Source organism: Drosophila sulfurigaster, chromosome 3 (genome assembly GCF_023558435.1).
Source record: "Drosophila sulfurigaster albostrigata strain 15112-1811.04 chromosome 3, ASM2355843v2, whole genome shotgun sequence".
Taxonomy (NCBI): Eukaryota; Metazoa; Arthropoda; class Insecta; order Diptera; family Drosophilidae; genus Drosophila; species Drosophila sulfurigaster.
In genome coordinates, this window is record NC_084883.1 from 16900880 (window position 1) to 16921546 (window position 20667).

The following is a 20667-nucleotide window of genomic DNA, read 5'->3' on the forward strand; positions in this document are numbered from 1 at the left end:
TTTTCAATCAGCATGGCAACGCCATCAAGGTTTCGAATGAAAGTTTCGTTAAGCTGAAGGAAGCTACCGTTGAAATGAGCGGTTGCAAGTTTCATATGAGCCCTAGGTTTTGCATGTTCGGTAAACGTACATACATATATTGAAAACAATTCTTGATTATAGTTCCAAAGTCGTATATTATACATTACATTTTATTGCATTATGAAATTTCAAACATAATTCTATCATTTTGTCACTCAATTTAAATGCTGTGAAGTTGACAACGCTGCTAAGGCTTGTTCATTGTGAAGTTGGCAACGCCTAAAAGCTTCGTTAAGTTGTTTTGGCTGCGTCAGCCGCTTTCGTTGCAATTTTACACATGAAGTGCAACAAGTGCATGCTGATAAACTAAACTAATATAATTATAAAATGATGCTGCATCATTGCGCTGGTGCAGCTTCGCTTTGTGGCTGTTTTTTTGACGGGTCTGTTTGCGTTGTGGATCTCATCGTTGGCGCCTTCGCGATTGCGCGCTATTTCAATGGCCAAAAATTGGACACGAAACACAAATATCGAGTTGTCTGGTGAGAATTCCTTGCTGGCATCCGCTCGCATTAATGTGCCGTATGAGTAGTCCTCCATCTTGTTAAATTTTTCAGCAAATTGACGCCACTTGAGCTTTTCGCTGGCGGATTTAAGCACATCATCGCTAAGCCGGCCAACTTGCAAATCAGGAAAATCTTGACGAAATGTGGCATAGATTTGATCGTCGTAGGGCGTCAAACGCAGCTGCGAGGGATGCACGCTGGTCAGCAACTAAGTGCAGATTAGGGAAATCTATTAATTTAAAGTGTACTTAATGCATTTTAAATAATTTATTTTGCTTACATTGAAGTGCACCTCCGCATGTTCAAGCGCTTTTGCCGCCCACATTTCTTCGACCATGGAATCGTTGCCGAACTCATCCGCGGGCCGGGAGAGCATCGATGCGCCATGCTACAAATATTAAGTATTGTTTCGTTATTTGTTAACAAACTTTAAACCCAATAAAATACCATTAATTCCATCCTGAAAGTGTGTTTATACAAACAGGTTCAGCACGTTTCTATGGTGCCACTCACAATAAACGGCGACAGGTGCTATCGATTGTTCATGTACCGACAAGTAGGCGAGCAATCGACAAGCGACTTGTGTTGTTTTCTCGATAAGCACACAAATATCGTTATGGCTTTTTAAATTCAATACTGTCGTTTCGTTTCATTTCCATACAAAAAAAAAAAAGAGATTCAATTTATTTAATTATTTTTTCTTTTAAGTAATCGCACATGTGAAATATACTCTCAATAAATTTTAAGCGAAAATAGAATGTTTCAAAACATAAGTTTTCCGTTTTTAAGTGCCTTAGCATTTATATCCTGGACGATTATGTGCTATTTCCACATCATTGAAGAACAGGTGAAATCTGATGATTATAATGTCGAAATCTATACAGGTAATTGTCTAAAAGATTTTTTTTGAATACCGATACGAATTATGTTTTCAGAGCGTTCACGTTCTGCCGATAGACCGCAATATTGTCCAATAAATTCAAAACCGACCATCATATCGCGAGCATGTGACTTGGTGGTGAGCTATGGATTAATACTGGCAGCCACGGTAGCCTTCTCCAAGTTATTAAAGTATCTTGAGATGGACAGTACAATCTTCCTGGAGAAGGAGTCTGCAAATCTTTCAGTTGAGGAATCGTTTCCAAACATCGCAAAAAAGCTTGAGACAGAGACTGAGAAGAATGAGAAGTTGTCCTCTCAATACTTGCAGCATAATTTGGAGTTAAGAGAACAATTGGATGATTTGCAGGCGCGATGTCAGGAGCTGCTTCAGGAACTTCGTATTGGCAAAAGAAATGGTCATAACAATGACGACGCTCTAGATGATTCCAATCCTTCCACCACCAGTTTGAAAGATTCCGATGAGTCTTTCATGTCCACCGATAGTAGTATCCACAATTGTGATGATAATTCCGGTGTGATAATGTGGAAACAACCTGCCGAATTCAATTCTAGTCGAATTTCTGTGTTGCATTCCGACTCTGAAGTCTCCGCGCCAATGTCGCAAAATGTCTATGTTACGCACAGTCATATTCACATTAACTTCAATGGACCGGTGCGCTTATCACAGCAGAATCTGAATATTAATAGATTCCGCCTCAAGGAACTGCCCAGAAATAGCGAGTTTCGGCAAGTGTGGGGTAACTACTTAAAAGGACCTAATGAGATACCTATGCTAACAAGCGTTCATAATATTATAATGTAAAATAACAAATAAAAAAGTAAAATACAGTAATTGTTGAAGAAAACTTAAATTCAAGCATTTGCGCTTTACAATATTTGTTATGCGCAGTGTCCCACCACTATTAAAGTGTAACCAAGTTTAAAATTACGAATCTGGTATATTTCTTGCTAGAACTCGTATATTTTGAAATTCAGCTTGTGGTCACGTTTAATATAACCGCCAGTTTAGTTTACTTCTTCTTTCTGTCGTCGTCGCGTGTGCTTCGTGCGCCGGGATTATCGCTTTAGTTTGCTTAACAAAATTTCAAATGCACAATAGAAATAAAAAACTTAATAAATTGCGTTTAGCAAATTAAAAACAAAAATTCCCATCGATGCTATCGTTAGCTTTTGTTTAATTTAACTAAATGCGCAGCCATCGGCGAAATCTAACTAGTGTGCATATGTATTAGTGTGCGATCGCGAATGCAACGAAAATGCAATATACGTTTGTGTTAATAAATAGAAACATATCGGAAGCAAGTGGTTCGTTCTAAGAAATACGTATGTATGTAGTTTTGCATTTACAGTTTTTGTGTTTGGCCTGCTGTTTCTGTTTCCCATTGTGCCTTTTGCGTTTTTTCATTTGCATTCCGTCATTGCCATCGCGTTTGATAACTAAATGTGATTTGTGTGCATCTTCTTATTGTTATGAATGTACCTGTGTGTGTGTGTGTATGGACTCAGCAGCTTAGCTCAGTTTTATCTCGTCGACTGCGGCCAGTTGCATTGTTAGCTTTGTATTTGTGCATTATCACTCCCACACAGACGCACTCATGGACACACACTCCCATGCACTCACACACACGCATGCTGGCATATGCAAGAAACCTGCGGCATAATCACTCAGAACACCAGCAATAACAACAGTTGTGCATCTTTCTCTCCCGCTCTTCTTCTCTGTCAGCGCGACACAGCGTTGCCATACCGCAAACTGTTGCATTCGATTGCATTTTCAAGTAAATGCTGTTTGTTAATTGTTTGGCAAAGGAAATGGGGAAAAGGCGCAAGTTTATGATATATTTTGGCACATTTAAAATTGTACTTGATATTTTTGGGTTTCTTGGCTGGCATTTGGGCTTGCGCTTGTCTAAAAATAGCCGACCACCGCTGATAAAGCAGCAAACAGATCACTCTCACTATCGGTGAGAGAGAGAGAGAGAGAACGAGAGCATAAAATCAGTGAGAGCTTATGCTACTCTCCCACTTTGGCTCTGCTCTCTCACTTTATCTTTAATGTGTGTGAGTAATTCTTGCGGCATTTCGTTGTTCGTATTAGTGCCTATGTTTGTGTGTTGGCGGACAAATCAGCTGTGGCCGTCCTCTGCCCAGGAATTTGCTGGCGCTGCAGTTCCCCATTTCTATATGCTATTGTAAGTGTGTGCGTGTCTGTGTGTTATGCTGCCTGACACTTTTTGTGTTTCTTGTTGTTGTCACCGAGTGTGTGCAGTTGAATCATCAACAAGTTGTTGTTGCTGCTGCTTCAATTGCTGCTTCTTGCTATTGTTGTTTATGTTTTGTTTTATGCGCATAAATCACATTTGCTTTGCATTTCTTTCTTCGCTTCACCTATTGCAAATTCTTGACGGAAATTGAAAAGCCTTTTGCGTCTTCAAATAAAGCTTTATTTTATAGTTGCTAAGAAGAAATGTAAATGTACGGTTTTTGAATATTAGTGAGAGTGTTTAAAATCTGTGCAGGAAGTAACCATATCTATATATAGTATTATATATAATATTTATACACATACGAGCCCATGCATGTGTGTGCGTATGCAACTTAACTGCGCTGCTTACGTCGCGCATAATAAAGATTAACGCATTTCTTATCAAGCGTTGATAGCACAGCGCAGACGACATACAACGCCAGTAACAACAACAACAGCAAACTCAGCGAAAGAGCAGAGCGAGCATTTGAGCTTCGCTTTTCGCTTGTTTCGCCCAAAGACACGCATACACGCTCATTTACACATACTCACACATGCATACAATCACTTAGTAGGCACTGATATCTCACGCGTTGTCGTTGACTTCGCTGATTAGCATTAACTAAGCCACACCAACAACAACAGTAGCAGCAGCAGCAGTAACCGCGTCTAGTTTCGTTGTACTATTTATTTGTTTTCTGGTTTTTCTACTACACACCCACACTCACACGCAGGCATTAGTAAATTGAGAGAGCGAGCGAGAGATAGGTAAAGAGTGAGAGCGGTAGATAGAGAGGCTGTCGCAGCAGCCGCCGTCGGCGCTTTATTTTCGCGCTGCTGCTGATAAAATAAAGAACAATATTAATTTAAGTTTAAAAATAGAATTCTGCAGCAGATGCCTGTTGTCTGCATGTACTCACACACACATATGCATACATATCAACGTTTGTAAGTGCATGTATTTGTATCAGTGAGCAGAAAAGCAAAAACTTGCTCACGCATACAATAACAACAACTTTGCTTGATCTGCCTGCCTGTCTGTGATTGCGCGCTCACTCTCTGCGAGAGAACGAGAGAGGGAGTTCGACCGTGGGAGAGTGCAAGTGTGATTGAGCGCGCGAGAGAGTCGAGATGTTGTTGGGGCCAACTCAGCGTACGTTTTGCTCCACGCTTTTCAGTATTATTCTATTCGCCTGCGTTTCAAGTTGATTTTCACGGACTGCAGCCTACGACGTGCACGCATACAAATACAAAACAAGCTATACATACATATACATATAGACGTATGCATATGTACGCATGTATGTATGTGTTTATTATATATGTTTTGTTTTTGTTGTTGATTGGATTGGGGCATAATAAGAGTGCGCCATCGTTCGGTGTGTTTCTTGTGGCTGGAACAACATTGAAAAACGAAAAACTAAACACACACTTTCCATACATTTTCTGCAAATAATTTTCTAATGTTCGGTGACCGCTTGTGTGGTGTGTGTGTGTTTGTGTATTAGTGTGTGAAATACTAATAATTGTAAAAAAACGAAAACAACAACAACAACAAAACATCAGCGAGAGAGCAGCAACAAAATGTGTTAACAAGAATATTTGCAAATCCACAAATTTGTGTTAATTATTATTATTCAGTCTGTGTTTTTTTCATACGTTCCGCACGCTCTTTCTCTCGTTACGATCTTTGCATTTTTGCTAGTGTGTGTGGATGTATTTTACCTGTGTATGTGTGTAATCACAAAGCATGCGGAAAAACGTTTGGGAAAAAATGAAATATCAAAATGCATAGCGCGAATGGGAGTGAGAGAGAGAGATATAAAGAGAGTCAAAGAGGCAGAGAGAGTAAGAGAGAGCGAGAGGAGAAACCCTCGAGACGAAAATGCAAAGATAACAGAACGATGTGATAAGCAAAGTTCCCCTCTCCCTCTCTCCTTCCCCCCTCAACCCCTCAATCACGACATCCCGATGGCGTGGCGAAGTCAACTGAACTGAACTGAACCAACGCGCATCTTTATCTGGGCCATAAAAATGTTGTTATTGCAATAAACAAGCGCAAATAAAATCTACTTATAGTCCACATATAGAAACACATATACAATAGTGTATGTGTGTGTGTGTATATGATTGCAGTGCATATCCGCCGTTACTTTACCAAGGTCTCCCAAGGGACAGATTTCAAATAAAGATCAATATGGGGGTAGTTGCACACGTTTCTTAGCAGGTTGCAACCCTTTCCAAAAGCATTTTAAGAAGCTGACATCAGGAATTTATCGTTCAAGAAAATTCTCTTTGCATCTGTCTCAAAAAGTATCTAAATAATATTATATTATGGGAGAAATATCTCTGGAAACTTTCCTTGCACATTGTTCAAATGATCCCATAATATGATTCTTATCTTCAGCTAGCTATTTTTGCCTTTTTGCAATATCGTTTGATCTACGTCGACGCTTATCTTAATGGGTGGAAATTTAATTTTATGTATGGAAAAGCCACACACAATTTTTTCCTTTTTGTTTTTTGCTGAGATCTTTGAACAGTCTGCTAGATTAGCTTCCCATTCGCTATGAGCGCTATTTCCCTCAGACAGTTGGACTTTTGCTACCTTTGCTGCAATTTACCGCTAAATGCATCATTAGCGCTGTCTCGCTCTGACTCAGTGTTTAATGTAATAATGTACATACGTGTATCATTAACCATAATGATTTTCATTCAAAAGCAAATATAAAAAAAAACCCAATCAAAAATGTATGGCGACAACAACAACAACAAAAATAACAACTGCGGCGCGATAATAATAAAAAACACAATAACGGTAACGTCAACAAAAGTGAACAAGTGTTAAACAATCAAAAGGCAAACAAATTAAAAGAATGTACAACAAATACATAGTGCGAAAAATACGAATGTAAATCACGTTAAGAAAATATAATATCTACAAAAAGAGCGCGAGAGAGAGAGAAAGATATAGAATAAAAAAACATAAAGTTTATCTAACTGTAAAAACAGCAACGTGGGAGGCGTCTCAACGACCGAGCAAACAAACGAGCCAATACAGAGAGAGCGAAAGAGAGAGCAAGAGAGTGGAGAGAGAAAGAGAGAGAGATCGAGATCGTGGCGAGCAAGAGACAAGGCCATCCATTAATGTGAGTAACCCATCCGCCTTTGTTTTTCTACATATAATAATCGTTTGTCTTTGTTTATTTTTATTTCGAAATTTGTAAAAATTTTACTAAGTAAATTTAAGATGCGCGATAAGAATTGAAAAAAAAACATCATATCATAGAATTTCATAGAAAAATACTAAGATAGGGATTTTCTAGTAAAATGTTTGCAAATTGTTATCACTTCGGTTGCAAATAATTCTATTTTAAGTGTGACCGTTTATAGTTTAGTGAAATGGAATACATGTAAGGGAAGTTAACGACATGTGAGAACGCTAGAACTAAACTTTAATAGCGAAATTCTTCAACTAGAAACAGAAGTTTAAAATGCAATAAAACTTTTGGATGCCGGCGCAAAAGCGAGAACCGCAAAACCAGCTTGGGAATCCCCCAAGCCAAAGCCAAAGCCAAACAGAGGTGCACAGCATCAGTGAGGGACGGAAGTGGGAGTTGTTGGGCTGGGAGGCATTGCATTTCTTGCATAGAAACCCTGATAATGCTGTGTTTTGTGTTGTGTCTGGATTCGCTCTAATTGCTGCAATACACCTTCAGCGAACATATTGCGATTTCTCAGACTTCTTTAACTTTGATTTTCACTTCATTGGATATTTGCATGTGTGAGAAATTTGTTTACAATTCGAATGTAAATTTAAAGAAAAAAACATTCTCTTCCCCATTTCCTATATACACTATATACATTTTTGTATACGTTCAGATCTATGTATACTAATAGGTTTGCGGATTTGAGATAAACCGTGTAGCGTCAAAAATCTGCAGATGTTATTTTTAGGCAACAGTCGCGCGTATTGAGTGCGAGAGTCAGTGGAAATTTTTGTTCATAAACGCCTCGTATTTGGAATCGAATTTGCAACCAATAAAACAACATGCTGTGGCTCCCGTATTTATTTTAAACGTTTTATTTGCCCAGCAAATATTAAGTAATAAATGTGCTTAAAGTCCACATCACAGTACAAAGTTCGTTATAGCTTTAGTGAAATTCTGAACCAAGTTGAACAGGTGTTTTGTTTTTTTTTTTTTTTCGTGGGGAGTCGGAATGAATTACTTCATAAGTAAATACACGAAGAACATCGACCTCGAAATTGAAATTCATGTCGCAATTTTCGAGCATTTCCTCTTATCAGTAACTAACTAACCCAATAATAAACAGATGTTTTAATTTAAAGCAATTAAAATGCAAATAATTTGATGACTTTGCGTTGTTGTAGCTTAAATAGTAATCCACATTTTGATACTAGCTTAACGTAATGCAAAAGCGAAATATCTTGAATAATTAAACAACAAACCGCAAAGCATTCAATTCTATTTCACAGTGTTCTAAAATTAGCGAAAATCGAATCGGAAAAAACAAAAAAGTTTACAATTAGTTTTCATTAAAAAAAAAAGGGAAACTCAAACAATAACAAAAACCGCACGTTTGCTACTAATTAAATATAAGTTATAATCAAAGCTATTTTTATAAAATATGGGGAAAAAAAAAGAAAATCCAGCAGCAACTGGCAAAAACAAGTTGACAACTTTTGTGCACCGATGCTGTAAATCAAAACGCGTTTCAGCTGCTGTGTAGAAAGAGGAGAAGATGCGAGGGGGGAATAGGTGGAGCTGAAGCTGAAGAAGAGCAACAGATACAAATTGGTGTGATTTTGAAACAGTTTTTTTTTTTGGTTGGTGTTTTTGTTGTTGCTTTGTTTTCTGGGTGTAAACTCTATATATTGCTAAAATAAACTTGTTTTGTGGCTCGTGCACAAACATTCAAGTATATTCCACATATGTGTATACATACATACATATAAATAAATAAATATATGTATATATAATTTTTAGTGTCTTTTTTTTTTGCGCTGAAACCGCAAATTCTGCGCGTTCGCCACGACAATCTTATCATCTAATATGCTAAAAATAACTTTGCCCGCCCCTGAGTGGTTCCATATGTGTGTGTGTGCGTGTGTGTGTGTGTTTGTATCTCTCCGGCCTTCCGTCCGGTCGTCTATTCGTCCAATTTCTGTCTGTCTCTTTGTCGGTCTGTCTCTCTGTCTGTCTGTCGATCCATGTGTCTCTAAAAAACTTCGCGCCCAACCTTTTTTGCGCTTCGTTGTCTATATATCTATATCTCCATCTCGGTATCTGTATCTGTTGTATAGCTCTAACTGTATCTGTATCTGTATCTCTACATTCTCGACCACCAAAACGTACTTGCGTATATTTTTTTTCCATTTTTTTTTATTTGCCCCAAAATTTTCGCTAACCAAATTTTGTTTTAGTTTTTTTTTCTCTTCATATATTTTCTCGCTGTTGTTTTTGTTGTTGTTAGAGGGGCCGTGTGATCATTTAGCACAGTGCTAATTCAATTTGTCTGCGTGTTGTGTATGACTTTTGTTTGGCAGCATATGTATGCGTGTGTGTGTGTGTATAAAGAAGCGTTGCAGTATTGGTATTGACAGTATTGCAAAATACTAAAATATGATATGGCTAGTATATATACGATATATTGGCTAATGTATTTAGAGAAAGAGAAATTTGTTTTAAGTCTTTTAGTTGCTTTGACAAAATCTATATATTTTCAAATAGAAATAATTCATGAATTTCACTTATTCTTTATAGTAAATTTCTCATGTTTGTATTTAGTATTTTTGCCCAATTTTTTTTATCTGCACTTAAAAGCATTCTAAAAACATTTCTGTTTACTGTTGTTAAAAATAAAGTCAATTCCAAAAACTGTGAGTTGACAGTTTTGTTTTTCTTTTTCATCGTTGTACAACAAATTTCACGCCTATAATAATTAAATTAGAAACTTGGTACTAAATGAAACTAATAAAAAATTGCCATCTTTTGCGGCGACAATCTTTCAAACTCGGGGGGGGGGAATTACAATGCTGTGTGAAATGTTGGAAATTTCAATTTATTTAAAATGTTAATTTTCAAATGTCAACTGCAATTATTCGCAGATCGCTTTAAGATTAACGACGGTGCAGAAATTAGAATAAATTTTGCTTAGCACACGAATTGTCAAAAAAAATAATCTATTCAATATATGTATGCATATGTTTTTTTAAAGTATTTTTAAATTTGTTTGCTACACACGCTTTAATCTTTTGCATAGCCAACAACAAATATAAATCAAATATTTAAGCTTTTGTCTTAACTCAATTTTATTGTTATCAAAAATTTCCAATCATTTGTTGTTTTGATTTCAACTGTTGATTTTATTTGGAGTGCAGTGCAAAAGCTAAAAAAAAAACAACAAAATAAAAAGATCAATCAAATAAAATGCAATAACAGAGAAATGCTGGGAGAAATTGAGAGATAGAGGGAGAGGAGAGGCAAAGAGAGAGATTCAAAATCTGGGGGTGCAGCAAGATGCGAAATCAAGAAAAATTGTGTAAAAATTTCCACTGCCCGTTGATATTTGCTTTTCTGCTGTTGTTGTTCGGCCTTTTAATGTGCATGTGTCTTGTGCACACAATAAATAATAATAATATTAATAAATAAAAGCAGCACAAGAATACAGCAAGAAAAGCACAACTCAAATACAAAGTACTATTTTTTTTTTGCATTGATGATTTGACTCTTTTTTTCCGTTTGTCCAAGCAGTTAACATCAAACTGTGGATTTTTAATAACCCAGTCGATGTCTTCTGGGTCGCATTGATTGTTTGCTTATTAAAAACTGTTGTTGCTGGGGGCAGTGCACAAGCTGCTGAAATACCCTGTAAAGTACACCTAGAGAGACGACCTTCATATACAGCTGTGAACTTTGAAATCGCAGTGCTGGCGACCTGTGAAAAATACTGTTTTAAACATTGCTATTTCAAAGTTCACAGCTGTAGCTATAAGGTCTATACGATACCTTTTAGTTGATTAGAAATAAATTCGAATGTGTAGCAAAAATTCCATTATAAATAATTTCACAAATGAAGGAGGAGGTCTTTGCTATTGCATAAATTAGACAGAACATGATAGACAGATGACTTGGCTTAAATTCACCATTGACTGTAAATTTATGCATTGTCATTAGGCTAACCATACACCTCTTTCCTCGCTCCCTCTTCTCTACTCACACATAAATGGGCAAATTGGAAAATTGAGTTCTCATTTTACAATTTCATTGAACATTAAATTTGGCTGGAGAATTTCAATATGATGACCTTTTCATTGCATTAAAACACGCATATTCATTTTGCATTTTCGATTCACTAATCAAAGGCAATTAAAGTGGAGAAAGAGTTTTTTTTTTGTATCTGCAACTCTTTAATTAAAGTCATGGCTTTCTATCACCATAAATAATATGGCTGAATGAATATTCAAATTTGATAAAAAATATTTGAACTGATTGCGCTAAAAATCTTAAGAATTTATCAATAGCCTAGAAACCAGTTTAACACGCGCCTTACTCATTCAAAACTTTTTCATTACCAAACATTTTTTTATAATTTTAAACGTTTAAACTGGTCTTAAATATCAATATTCTCCATATTTGATTCATTTTTGGTCGACTCTATTCGGTTCTTCATTAAATGTCAACAGCACACACCAAGAGAGAGATAATTCTGCACGCTTTAATAGACTCTGGCCATAAAATGCGAACTAATTTTAATTTAAGCTAAAATATGGCTGAAATTCAGTTAATAATGCTAAGCGCTTGCTCATAAACATTGCGACACGCCCCAAACACACACACACATACACATACAGTAAATTTTCTAATTCCCGCATCGTATTATTATCTACATAACTACTTTTAATCCAACTAACCAGCTGAGTACACGTTGTTATCCTTGTTCGCGCATTATAAATGTTCAAAAGCAGTCGTTGCTCTCGTTTTGTGGTCGTTATATTCACCACCAGTTGTTGTTACCACTTGTTGTTGTTGTTGTGCGAAGGCATTGTTTAATGCATCGCATTAAATGCACAGGGTAAAAATTGTAAATCAAGTGTGGCTTATTATGCTTGTCCTCTGATTTTGTGGTTAAACCAATTGCACATTTAATTTAATTCCCCGACAAAATGTGAATTGCAACTTGTGTGGAAATTTGACTGGCCACAAACAAATATTAAACTGAGTTATTTGCACTAGTTCATTATATAATATATTCTATTTAATTGACTGGTTGGCTACTAGCAAAGAGAAAGAAATTCAAAAATTAATGCAAATATGCATAAAGTTGTTGCGCAGAGTTTGCCTGAAATTTCTTAATTAGTAAAGTTATAATATGTTGAATAAAGAATATATGAAAAATATATGGTAAATACCAATGCTTGAAATAAGTAATAAAGCTAAGATCTGAAGTTTCTATAGGGATAAAAGTAAAAATATATATTTTTATTTACCCATTCCAGAATTTTAGAGAGGTAGTAGAATAAAAATACTAAATATAGATATTTAAAAATAATAATAATATTCAAAAATAAATACAAATAATTTCTTTAATTAGTAAAGTAAAACTTTGTTTAGTGAAAATATTACCAATATGTTTATTTATAGTAGTAGTAAAAGGTACAAAATATTTCATACAAATATTAAAATTCATTTTCTTAATCCTGAAATTTCTCTCTTTACGAAAATACTAAAAATGCATACACTATATATGGTATATACTATATATATATATACTATACTTGAAATATTTATAAAGCTTGTTAATTCACATTACTTTCCTAAGAGTTTCAGTTAAGATTAAAATATAGTAAACTATATTCAAACGAGTAGCTTAAGTGTCTTGAAGTGCTTTACAGGGTATCTAGTTGTGTAGTTAGAAACTGTTGCTAAGTGTAATCGTCAGCTGACTTGACGCTTTGTTTTCTTCCGGTGCCAATTAGCAGCCTTGCACGATGCGTTCGCAAACTGTTTGGAAAATTTGATTTGATGTGGAAATTACATACTATATATGCATGTTTTGTATGTTTGTATGTGTGTATTCATTCAGTGGCAGCATTTGAAAATGTGCAAAGCAAACCAAGTGAAATGATGTGAGTGGGCGGCATCTGGCGTTGGGAGGAGGAAGAAACACAGACAAATGTGCTCTACTCTCGCTATCAATGGCAATGCCAAGGCGTACACACGCCCACTCACACACACCCGCCCACTCTCCTCTCCTTCTCCTCTCATATACAGCACTCTCACATACAGACAAAGAATTTTCACGCACGCTGCGGGGCAAGCGATTTCACATGCGAAAACTTTTTTGGCAGAATGTTGCATTCCCCAATGCCATTTGTCAGTGTATAGTTAGGAGCTCTCCTCTCCTCTTGTCTCCTCTCGTCTCGTCTCGTATATAGTCTTATGCATTTCCCGCCATTAATTTCCATTTGCTATGCAGCAACTTTTGAAGCATTTTCCCTTAACGCGTCGCCGTCGCCGTCGCGTTGTCTATGAACTTCACTTCAATTGAGAGCGATGAGTTGATGATGATGCAGCATCAGCATCAGCAGCAACAGAAGCAGCAACATCAGCGTTGTGGCGACATTTTCCATATTCAATTAACTTGTTGAGAAAATTAAATTGTGGCCAGTTCAAGAATTGAACGAGGGTTAAATAAAGCAAATCGTTTAATTGTTTAATTTAATTGCAAAATGTGATTGCCCCGAGTCTTTTCCACTGTTTGTGGCAGCTATAAATTCGCTGCTCGAAAATGTGTTGTAAGAGGGCCAAAACAGAATTAGCTAAAGCGAGTTTTCAATTGCCGGTTAACGGAGCGTATAATGCGACTCTTAACACAAATTATCTCACAAATGAATCTCTGGCCAGGATGTCTTCAACAGGACGAGCAGAAGGACGAGCTGTTAAAGGCACAACTTCCTTGTTCCGTATTAACTTTTTGCAAGTGGATTTTCATTCAGCTTTCCCTTTTTTTTTAGTAGCTTAACTTATCTGCAAAGTTTGCAACTTTAATTTCCTTTATTGTTTTCTTGAAAATCTAGGAACTTGCTTTCATATACTTTAAGCCATAATAAGTATTATTAAGTGCATTTAATACTGTAAAAAACGGAAGTCTTTCATTCAGCAAATCTTGTGAAAGCATTATGTTTTTGCTAATAATAATATGGGTTTAAAATTAATTTTAACTTATGAATTTTAACTATACTTTTAGTATTTAAATTTGTTATTTTGAATGATGTAGCATATATTAATACCCACTACCTAAAAGGTAGAAGGGTATTATAAATTTGTGCTTGCAGAAAATGTATGTAACAGACAGAAGGATACCAAATATATATTTCGGTATATTTATTTATTTATATTAAAAGAATAATACTGCTAATACGGTATATTAATTTTGTATATTAAAATAATAATACTGCATTGTTTTGTTTTTATTCAATACAGTCGACTGTAGCTTTTTTACCTGTTGTTTCTTGAGTTCTGTACCATTTAAAAATATTATTAGTACTATTATTATTTAGTACTAGAAAAAGAACCTTAAATGTTAATTTTACACCCATCTATCAATATTATACAAATCTTTATTAGGTCCATTTAATACTATACTTTATTACTAAATTTTGAATTCTTTGAATTCTGTCGCTGCTTCTAGCATTGATAGCTGATATTGTAAATTAGTTTTGGAGTGCTTTACTTTTAAAATATTGCACATTCTGTTGTCTTATTCTGAAAGTCTTTTTACTGTTTATTTTGTTACACATTTTATTCACATTATCAACATCGTTTGCAAACTGAAAACGCGAGTTAAGCTTTTGTTTCAGCCGCTGGCCGTTGATTGCATTTAAAGTTTTTAATTTCATTGGGCCAGCAGCAGTTTTGTCCTCTTCCTTCCTTCCTTCCTTCCTCTTCCTCTCCCTCTGGCTCAGCATAAATATTAGTTGGCGCCTCTTCCTCTTTAGCTGTCGAAAACAAACAAAGGACGTTTGTTGTTGGCAGTGTAGAGTGAAGGATGTTCGTGCAACTCGAATCCCCTCTGGCTTCGCTGACAAATGCCACAAACAAAGGTCACACAGACACACATACAAAATGCTCACATTCCGACAGGACACATATCAGTCTAGGTCCATGAGTCCTTCCTTCCAGTTCCTGAATTATGTATAATTGTGGTTGTTGTGACGGTTTTTGCGTGTGTCCCAAATAAAGCCTCAGACTTTTGGCTAATACTATGAAGCTGCATTGAGATGCAATCAAGCACAACACATTTTGTGGCTAAGCCAGAAGCTGAAGCATTCACCAACAGCTGTCATAAGGCATAGAACAATTAGCTTTTGATCTCATTCTCTTTTTTTATAGAATTTTTCTCTTTGATTGCTTGTGAATGGCAGGAGTATTAGAGATAAATATGTTTATTGTGAATCATGTGGGTGAAAGTAATTTAAGTGAACCTATTATTTGGATTTAGTAAAGAGTTCACTTAAATTCGTTTTTTCAAAGTTTTCTAGTCTTTAATAAGCGATTTTTTCATAGATTTTCTACTATTAAATATGCTTAATTTTAAAACACTTTTAAATGCTTTATTTTAAAACTCTTTAAATGGTTTTTTTTTAATGTAACATGTTTTTGTTTGTCTTGAAAAATGTATTTAATAAGCTAGACAACTTTTTCGTGTACGCTGAAAACTTTTTATGTAGCGAATGGTTTTTTTGTGCTCGTCATCTGCTTATCTCATTCTCTTCTCATTTTTCCACTGTCTCCTTGTGCTTATCAGAAAAATTATGCCATCGTGTGCAGAGGCAACGATAAGATCAGAAATGAAATCGCAACAAGATTCTCCAACGGCGTTTGCAGTGTTGAAAAAAAGCTTTTCTGTGAATATTTTTAGCTCTCCACTTTGACCCCAGCACCGAAAATAAAAACATAAACAGCCAGAGTTTGTCTATGGGGTTAGCACTTGGGAAAGGTCTCTTATCTCCATGCGGAGCTCTGCAGCTAAAAGAATTTTTATAGCCATGAGCACGAAGCAGACTGCTGATAAGACTCTGAAATGTATTTTTAGTTTGCAGCCTCCAAAATGAAAAGCAAAAAATGTGTATAAACAATTATGTTACAATTTTCGCGTTGCTGTTGCTGTTTTTTTAGGCCTGTGAAAAACCTTCGAGTTTATTCAACTTTTGTCCCAAGTGCAGTCACAACAATGTCGTCAACAAGTTGCAGCAGCACCCGAAAGCGAACTGCAAGTGCAGCAGATGAAGAACAACAATAACAATGACAAAAACAAAAACAAGAAAAATAAAACAACAATAATATCAAGGTCATTACAGTTCATTACTCATGTAACAAGTTGATTTTCTGCGCCCTCTCTTTCTCTCTGCTTGTTTCTGTTTTTGTTGCTTGCTTTTTTTTTGCTGACTTGAAACTGAATTTATCTTTTTGCGCTGATTATGTAAGGCAATACATTTCTTTGACATTTTGCACATTTTTATAAAATCAGCATTATTTTGCATTTCTCTTCTAAAGTGGATAATTTAAAATGCAGTTTTTATATAGGAAAATATGTTAATTGCATCATTAATATTTAATGAAGAGTTTAAAATTCTATAATACATTGCATTAAAACATTAATAATGATCGCTTTTTGGTATCGCTTATTTGCACTTCATTTGACTAATTTGTTTTTCTGAATAATACAAAATATAAAATGCCTAATCCTTTTTGTGTATTTTCTCTCAAAAGCTAAAAATGTGGATTGTAGTTGGCATAGAAAATTAATTTTACCCTTTTAAAAATAAATATTCATTTTATAATTTATTATTCTCTTAGCTCGAAGATTTTCTAAAGTTATTTTCAATTTTAAACATTATTCTTCCTATGTCAATACATCAAACTCGTACCAAAAGCTATATGAAGAATATACCGCAGTATTAATATTTAATGAAATGATAACAATAACAATTTCACGTTTAGAGTTTTCCTCAAATTAAATTGATAATTAAGGTATTACAAATTATCACTATTTATATTAGGTTTATTACTACAATATTTTTGGTGGGTTCTATTTAAGTAATTTGTAATTTGTCTAATGCGTTTTGTACTTTTTGTGGGGAAATTCCCCACTCAGTGCTATTTTTAAACTGCTTAAATAAGGAAAACTGTTTATGATACGTTTCCAATTGCATTTTTCTACACGTGAAGCGTTGCTAACAAGCTTAGTTCATTCACGCTAATACCTGATATTTATTTTGTTCTGGATTATTTACTATAAGCTGCGTATTACGACATATCTGATTTGTGGCATAGTTTTTCTTACGAAACTTTAAATAACAACAATGTAGATAAATCTTAAAATCTTTTTATTTATTTGTATTTATTTCGGTTGAAGCAACAAAGTTGCCCAAAAGTAGTTCCCCGTCGACCCATTCAGATGATACGAAATCCCCTTTTTAAAGAGCTTTCAACGCTTTATCGTTGTCTTAACTGAAGTTGCTGTTGCCGCTGTTGCTATCATGGGCATTGTTTATGTTTAGGCCACGGGCCCGCCACTAAATTATGTTGTTTTAGCTTGGCATTAATGACTCTTTCCGACTCACTCTCGACACTCGACGACGGTGTCTCTCTGTCGATATGACCGGAAGCGCTCTTTCATCGCCCATTCTCGTGTCCCATGCTAGGCGGCACTCCTTCTGCTTTGCAATCTGCCACAGAGCTGTGGCAACTTGGCATTGCTGCCACTGTCAACACCAAACAAGCGAGGTGAGTGTTGCATACGCATAAATTAAGCCTCAATGTTTCAACACCCACGCAATGCCATGTCCAATAAAACTTTGCCTAAATATTATCACGGCGAGCAGTTCACAAAGTTGCCTGAAATACGCTACGACAAATCTGTGTAGAGGATAGGACAGGTGTGTCTTATAGGTTCTTGAATTCGGGCAGTTTAATATTAATAAATAATTCTAAATACTGTCTTTAATTTAATATTGTTAGCTCTAAGATTCTCTAAAGTTATTATTATTGTGTTGTTTTTCCTTTTATAAATAATTCTTCCTATGTAGAATTTAAATAAATAAGCTCAGTTATGAGATACCCACTACCCATAATAAAAGCAGTTAGGTATTTTTCTTATTTTTATACCAAATCAATATACCAAGAGATACAAATATACCGAATACTATAGTATATAGAGTACATTCAAAAAATACCATAGAACAGCATACCAAAAAGCAGTGCGGTATTATTTTTTATATATACCAAATCAACCTACCGAAAAATACAATAATATACCGAATGCTATAGTATATAATACTAAATTCGCAATATACCATATAGTATAAAATATATCATATTGTCAATCGAAGCAAAAATATGTTGTTAATTTTAATCTATTCTTAATGGAATGAATAGATTATAATTAATAACATATTTCATTATTATCAACGGAATTATTACTAATTATTAACTGTTTTTCATCACAATTTGTATGTTGTTACCATTTCAAACACCGTTACTTTCTTATTCATGTGCTTCTTGAACTCTCCTTTCTATTCGGTAGTTAAAATTTTTTCTGGTTGTGTTCTGTGAATCTCACCTTTTGCCGTTGGCATCGCTGGCAAAAATTTTCCATGCGAAAAATTAGAAAAGAAATACGAAAACGAAATTGTTGCGAAGGTGAATCGCAGCTATCATCATTATCATTGTCATCGGCAGCGGCATTATCATTATTATAGACCATCTACCTGAAGGCATCTTCTTCTTTGCTGCTGCTAAGCTGCTTCTGCTTCTGCTGTTGCTGCTATGGGGCGTGGACGTGTTGCGAACAATTTTAGTGTTTTTGTTTAATAAACAAACAAAGTCAATTGGCCCAACGACGCCAGAAAGTCGCAAGAGTCCAAAAAGGGTTTCCAGCCCCGTCATCTTTGGGCGGGTCCTATTAGCATTAATCGTTCCCTCTCTTTCACTTTTAGAGAGAGTGTGTAAGTAAGTGTGTGTGTGTGTGGGAGTGTGTCTATTTTGTCCAACACAACCAGCACACACAATAAATTTACGACTTTGGATCGGTTTTAACAACTGTTTGTTTTGCAATTTTGTGAAGGCAAAATTTATGAAACGCTTCTTTTATGACCAGTTTGTTTAGCATTTAAGTGGGCGTGGCGCATTCTATATATGCGTTTAACGCAAAAGCGCTGCAAAAGCGAAAGTTTCACGCATAAAGAAGCGAAAGAAGAACTCGAAAAAGATGTTTCACAATCGAGTTATCGAGTGTTGAATACTCTGTCGTTAAAGCAATTTAATGCTTTCGATAGCAGGTGTTGAAGTGAGTTTAAAGAGAACTTTGCCAGTCCATTAACCATAATCGGATATGATAAAGTATTTTCCATATAAAAGAAATACTTAAATTGAACGTTGAATATAATAATAATAATAGAAATACCAAATACTGAAACTAGAAATACAAATAATATTATTCATTTGTTCTGAATTTTCGATTGTAAAAGTTTGATTTACTAGCTAATTAATATGTTATATGTCGAAATTGTTTCGTTTTTTTTTAAGTTTTCATTTTCAATCGTGATACTTTTTATAATATTCAAAAAAAGTTCACTCGAATAGAACATAGAAATCATATACATACAAGGAAATAATAGGAAATGTTCTTCTTCAAATAGAACATTGAAATCATATATTATAAAATAATATTTCTTATTATTATTATTAGTCTATCTTTATTATTTAATATACAAGTATTATTACTGTTATTAAAAATAAAAAATATAATATTTTTATGTTTACAGAAGCTCAATTTAGAGATTGATTTGAAATACTAATTTAGTAATTTAGTATTTCAAATTCCCATAATAAACTCTCTTTCATATAAAGTATTTACATTTAATCGCAGTGCTATTTTAGTAATTTTGTAATATCCACAAAACATGACACAAACAATTACCATAAAACAATACAGAAAACTTGCAGCGCTCGCAACTTTTTTTAATAACTCTCGCTTCACTTCGCTGTGCTGTGTCTATGCAATAAGGCAAGTCACTTTTTCATAGCATACTTTTCCGGGTGCACAACTATGATGATGGGCCAATTAACTTGATGTCGCTCATTCGGTCGCCATGTAACACTGCCTCCTCTCTCTCTCAATCTCACTCTCCCTATCTCTCTCCCTCTCACTCTCTCTCTCTCTAACTATCTGCCTCTGCCGCTTGAAACTAGAAACGGCAGCTGTCGCTGCATCCTTTGAGAGAGTGCGACAAATTAGAAATGTGTACATCCGTTGGATGCCACAGTCTGCCCCTCAGTCGCACACTTTTGGCTGGCGCTTACAAATGGACATGTCGTCGAAATCCTAGATAAGTGCAACTCACTTGGTTTGTCATCATTCAGCGCTGCGAAGCACTTGCAATCTTGTGTGACAGTTGCAAGAAGTGCAGTTGCATTTTTTTAACGGCACTTGCTACATAATTGATTATTATTCGCTTCTAGAAATATTTGTTTTAATTAAAAAAACACACTGAATAGTGGGTTATGAAAATATTCATTTTGTTGGAGTATCAAATTGCTGCGTGTAGTTTGCGTTTGCGTTTGCTTTGCTCAACCTCATTGATTTAATGCCGAGGTTTCTCCCACGTGCGCTGCTGTTCAAGGACACGCTTTGATTTAGTGTTATTGACAAGCATGTGGACAGCTTTTCACCTCGAAGCTACCAGCTACCTGTGGCATCTGATGGCATAATCCAGCCAGCTGTCAGCCATAGGAGGTAACTAGACTAGACCAAGTTATTAAGTGCAGTTCAATAAAAGCGAAAGTGCTTTAAAGATTTATGAATGCTTGTTCTCTCTTGCTCTACTCTTACAGTATTTTTAAC

At 35.4% G+C, this 20667-nt stretch overlaps 3 protein-coding genes across 3 annotated transcripts in view; 2 read left to right on the plus strand and 1 right to left on the minus strand.

The window, feature by feature from the left end:
- Window positions 1-156: 156 nt before the first annotated feature.
- Window positions 157-1192, minus strand: LOC133842237 (protein PBDC1). The gene is made up of 3 exons (XM_062275272.1): window positions 1035-1192; window positions 868-975; window positions 157-795 (listed from the first exon to the last, which is right to left on the minus strand). The coding sequence occupies exons 1-3, from the start codon at window positions 1044-1046 to the stop codon at window positions 388-390; spliced, it is 528 nt and encodes a 175-aa protein (XP_062131256.1). The 5' UTR covers window positions 1047-1192; the 3' UTR covers window positions 157-387.
- A 6-nt stretch (window positions 1193-1198) lies between these two features.
- LOC133842232 (uncharacterized) lies at window positions 1199-2322 on the plus strand. Its single transcript, XM_062275262.1, has 2 exons — window positions 1199-1471; window positions 1523-2322. Exons 1-2 carry the CDS (start codon window positions 1345-1347, stop codon window positions 2290-2292), a joined length of 897 nt encoding a protein of 298 aa, XP_062131246.1. The 5' UTR covers window positions 1199-1344; the 3' UTR covers window positions 2293-2322.
- Window positions 2323-6404: 4082 nt separating this feature from the next.
- Window positions 6405-20667, plus strand: part of LOC133842214 (receptor-type guanylate cyclase Gyc76C-like) — a 49791-nt gene continuing 35528 nt past the window's right edge. Inside the window, 1 exon segment of the mRNA XM_062275235.1 lies at window positions 6405-6884. The gene's annotated coding sequence lies outside the window, so the exon portion shown is untranslated.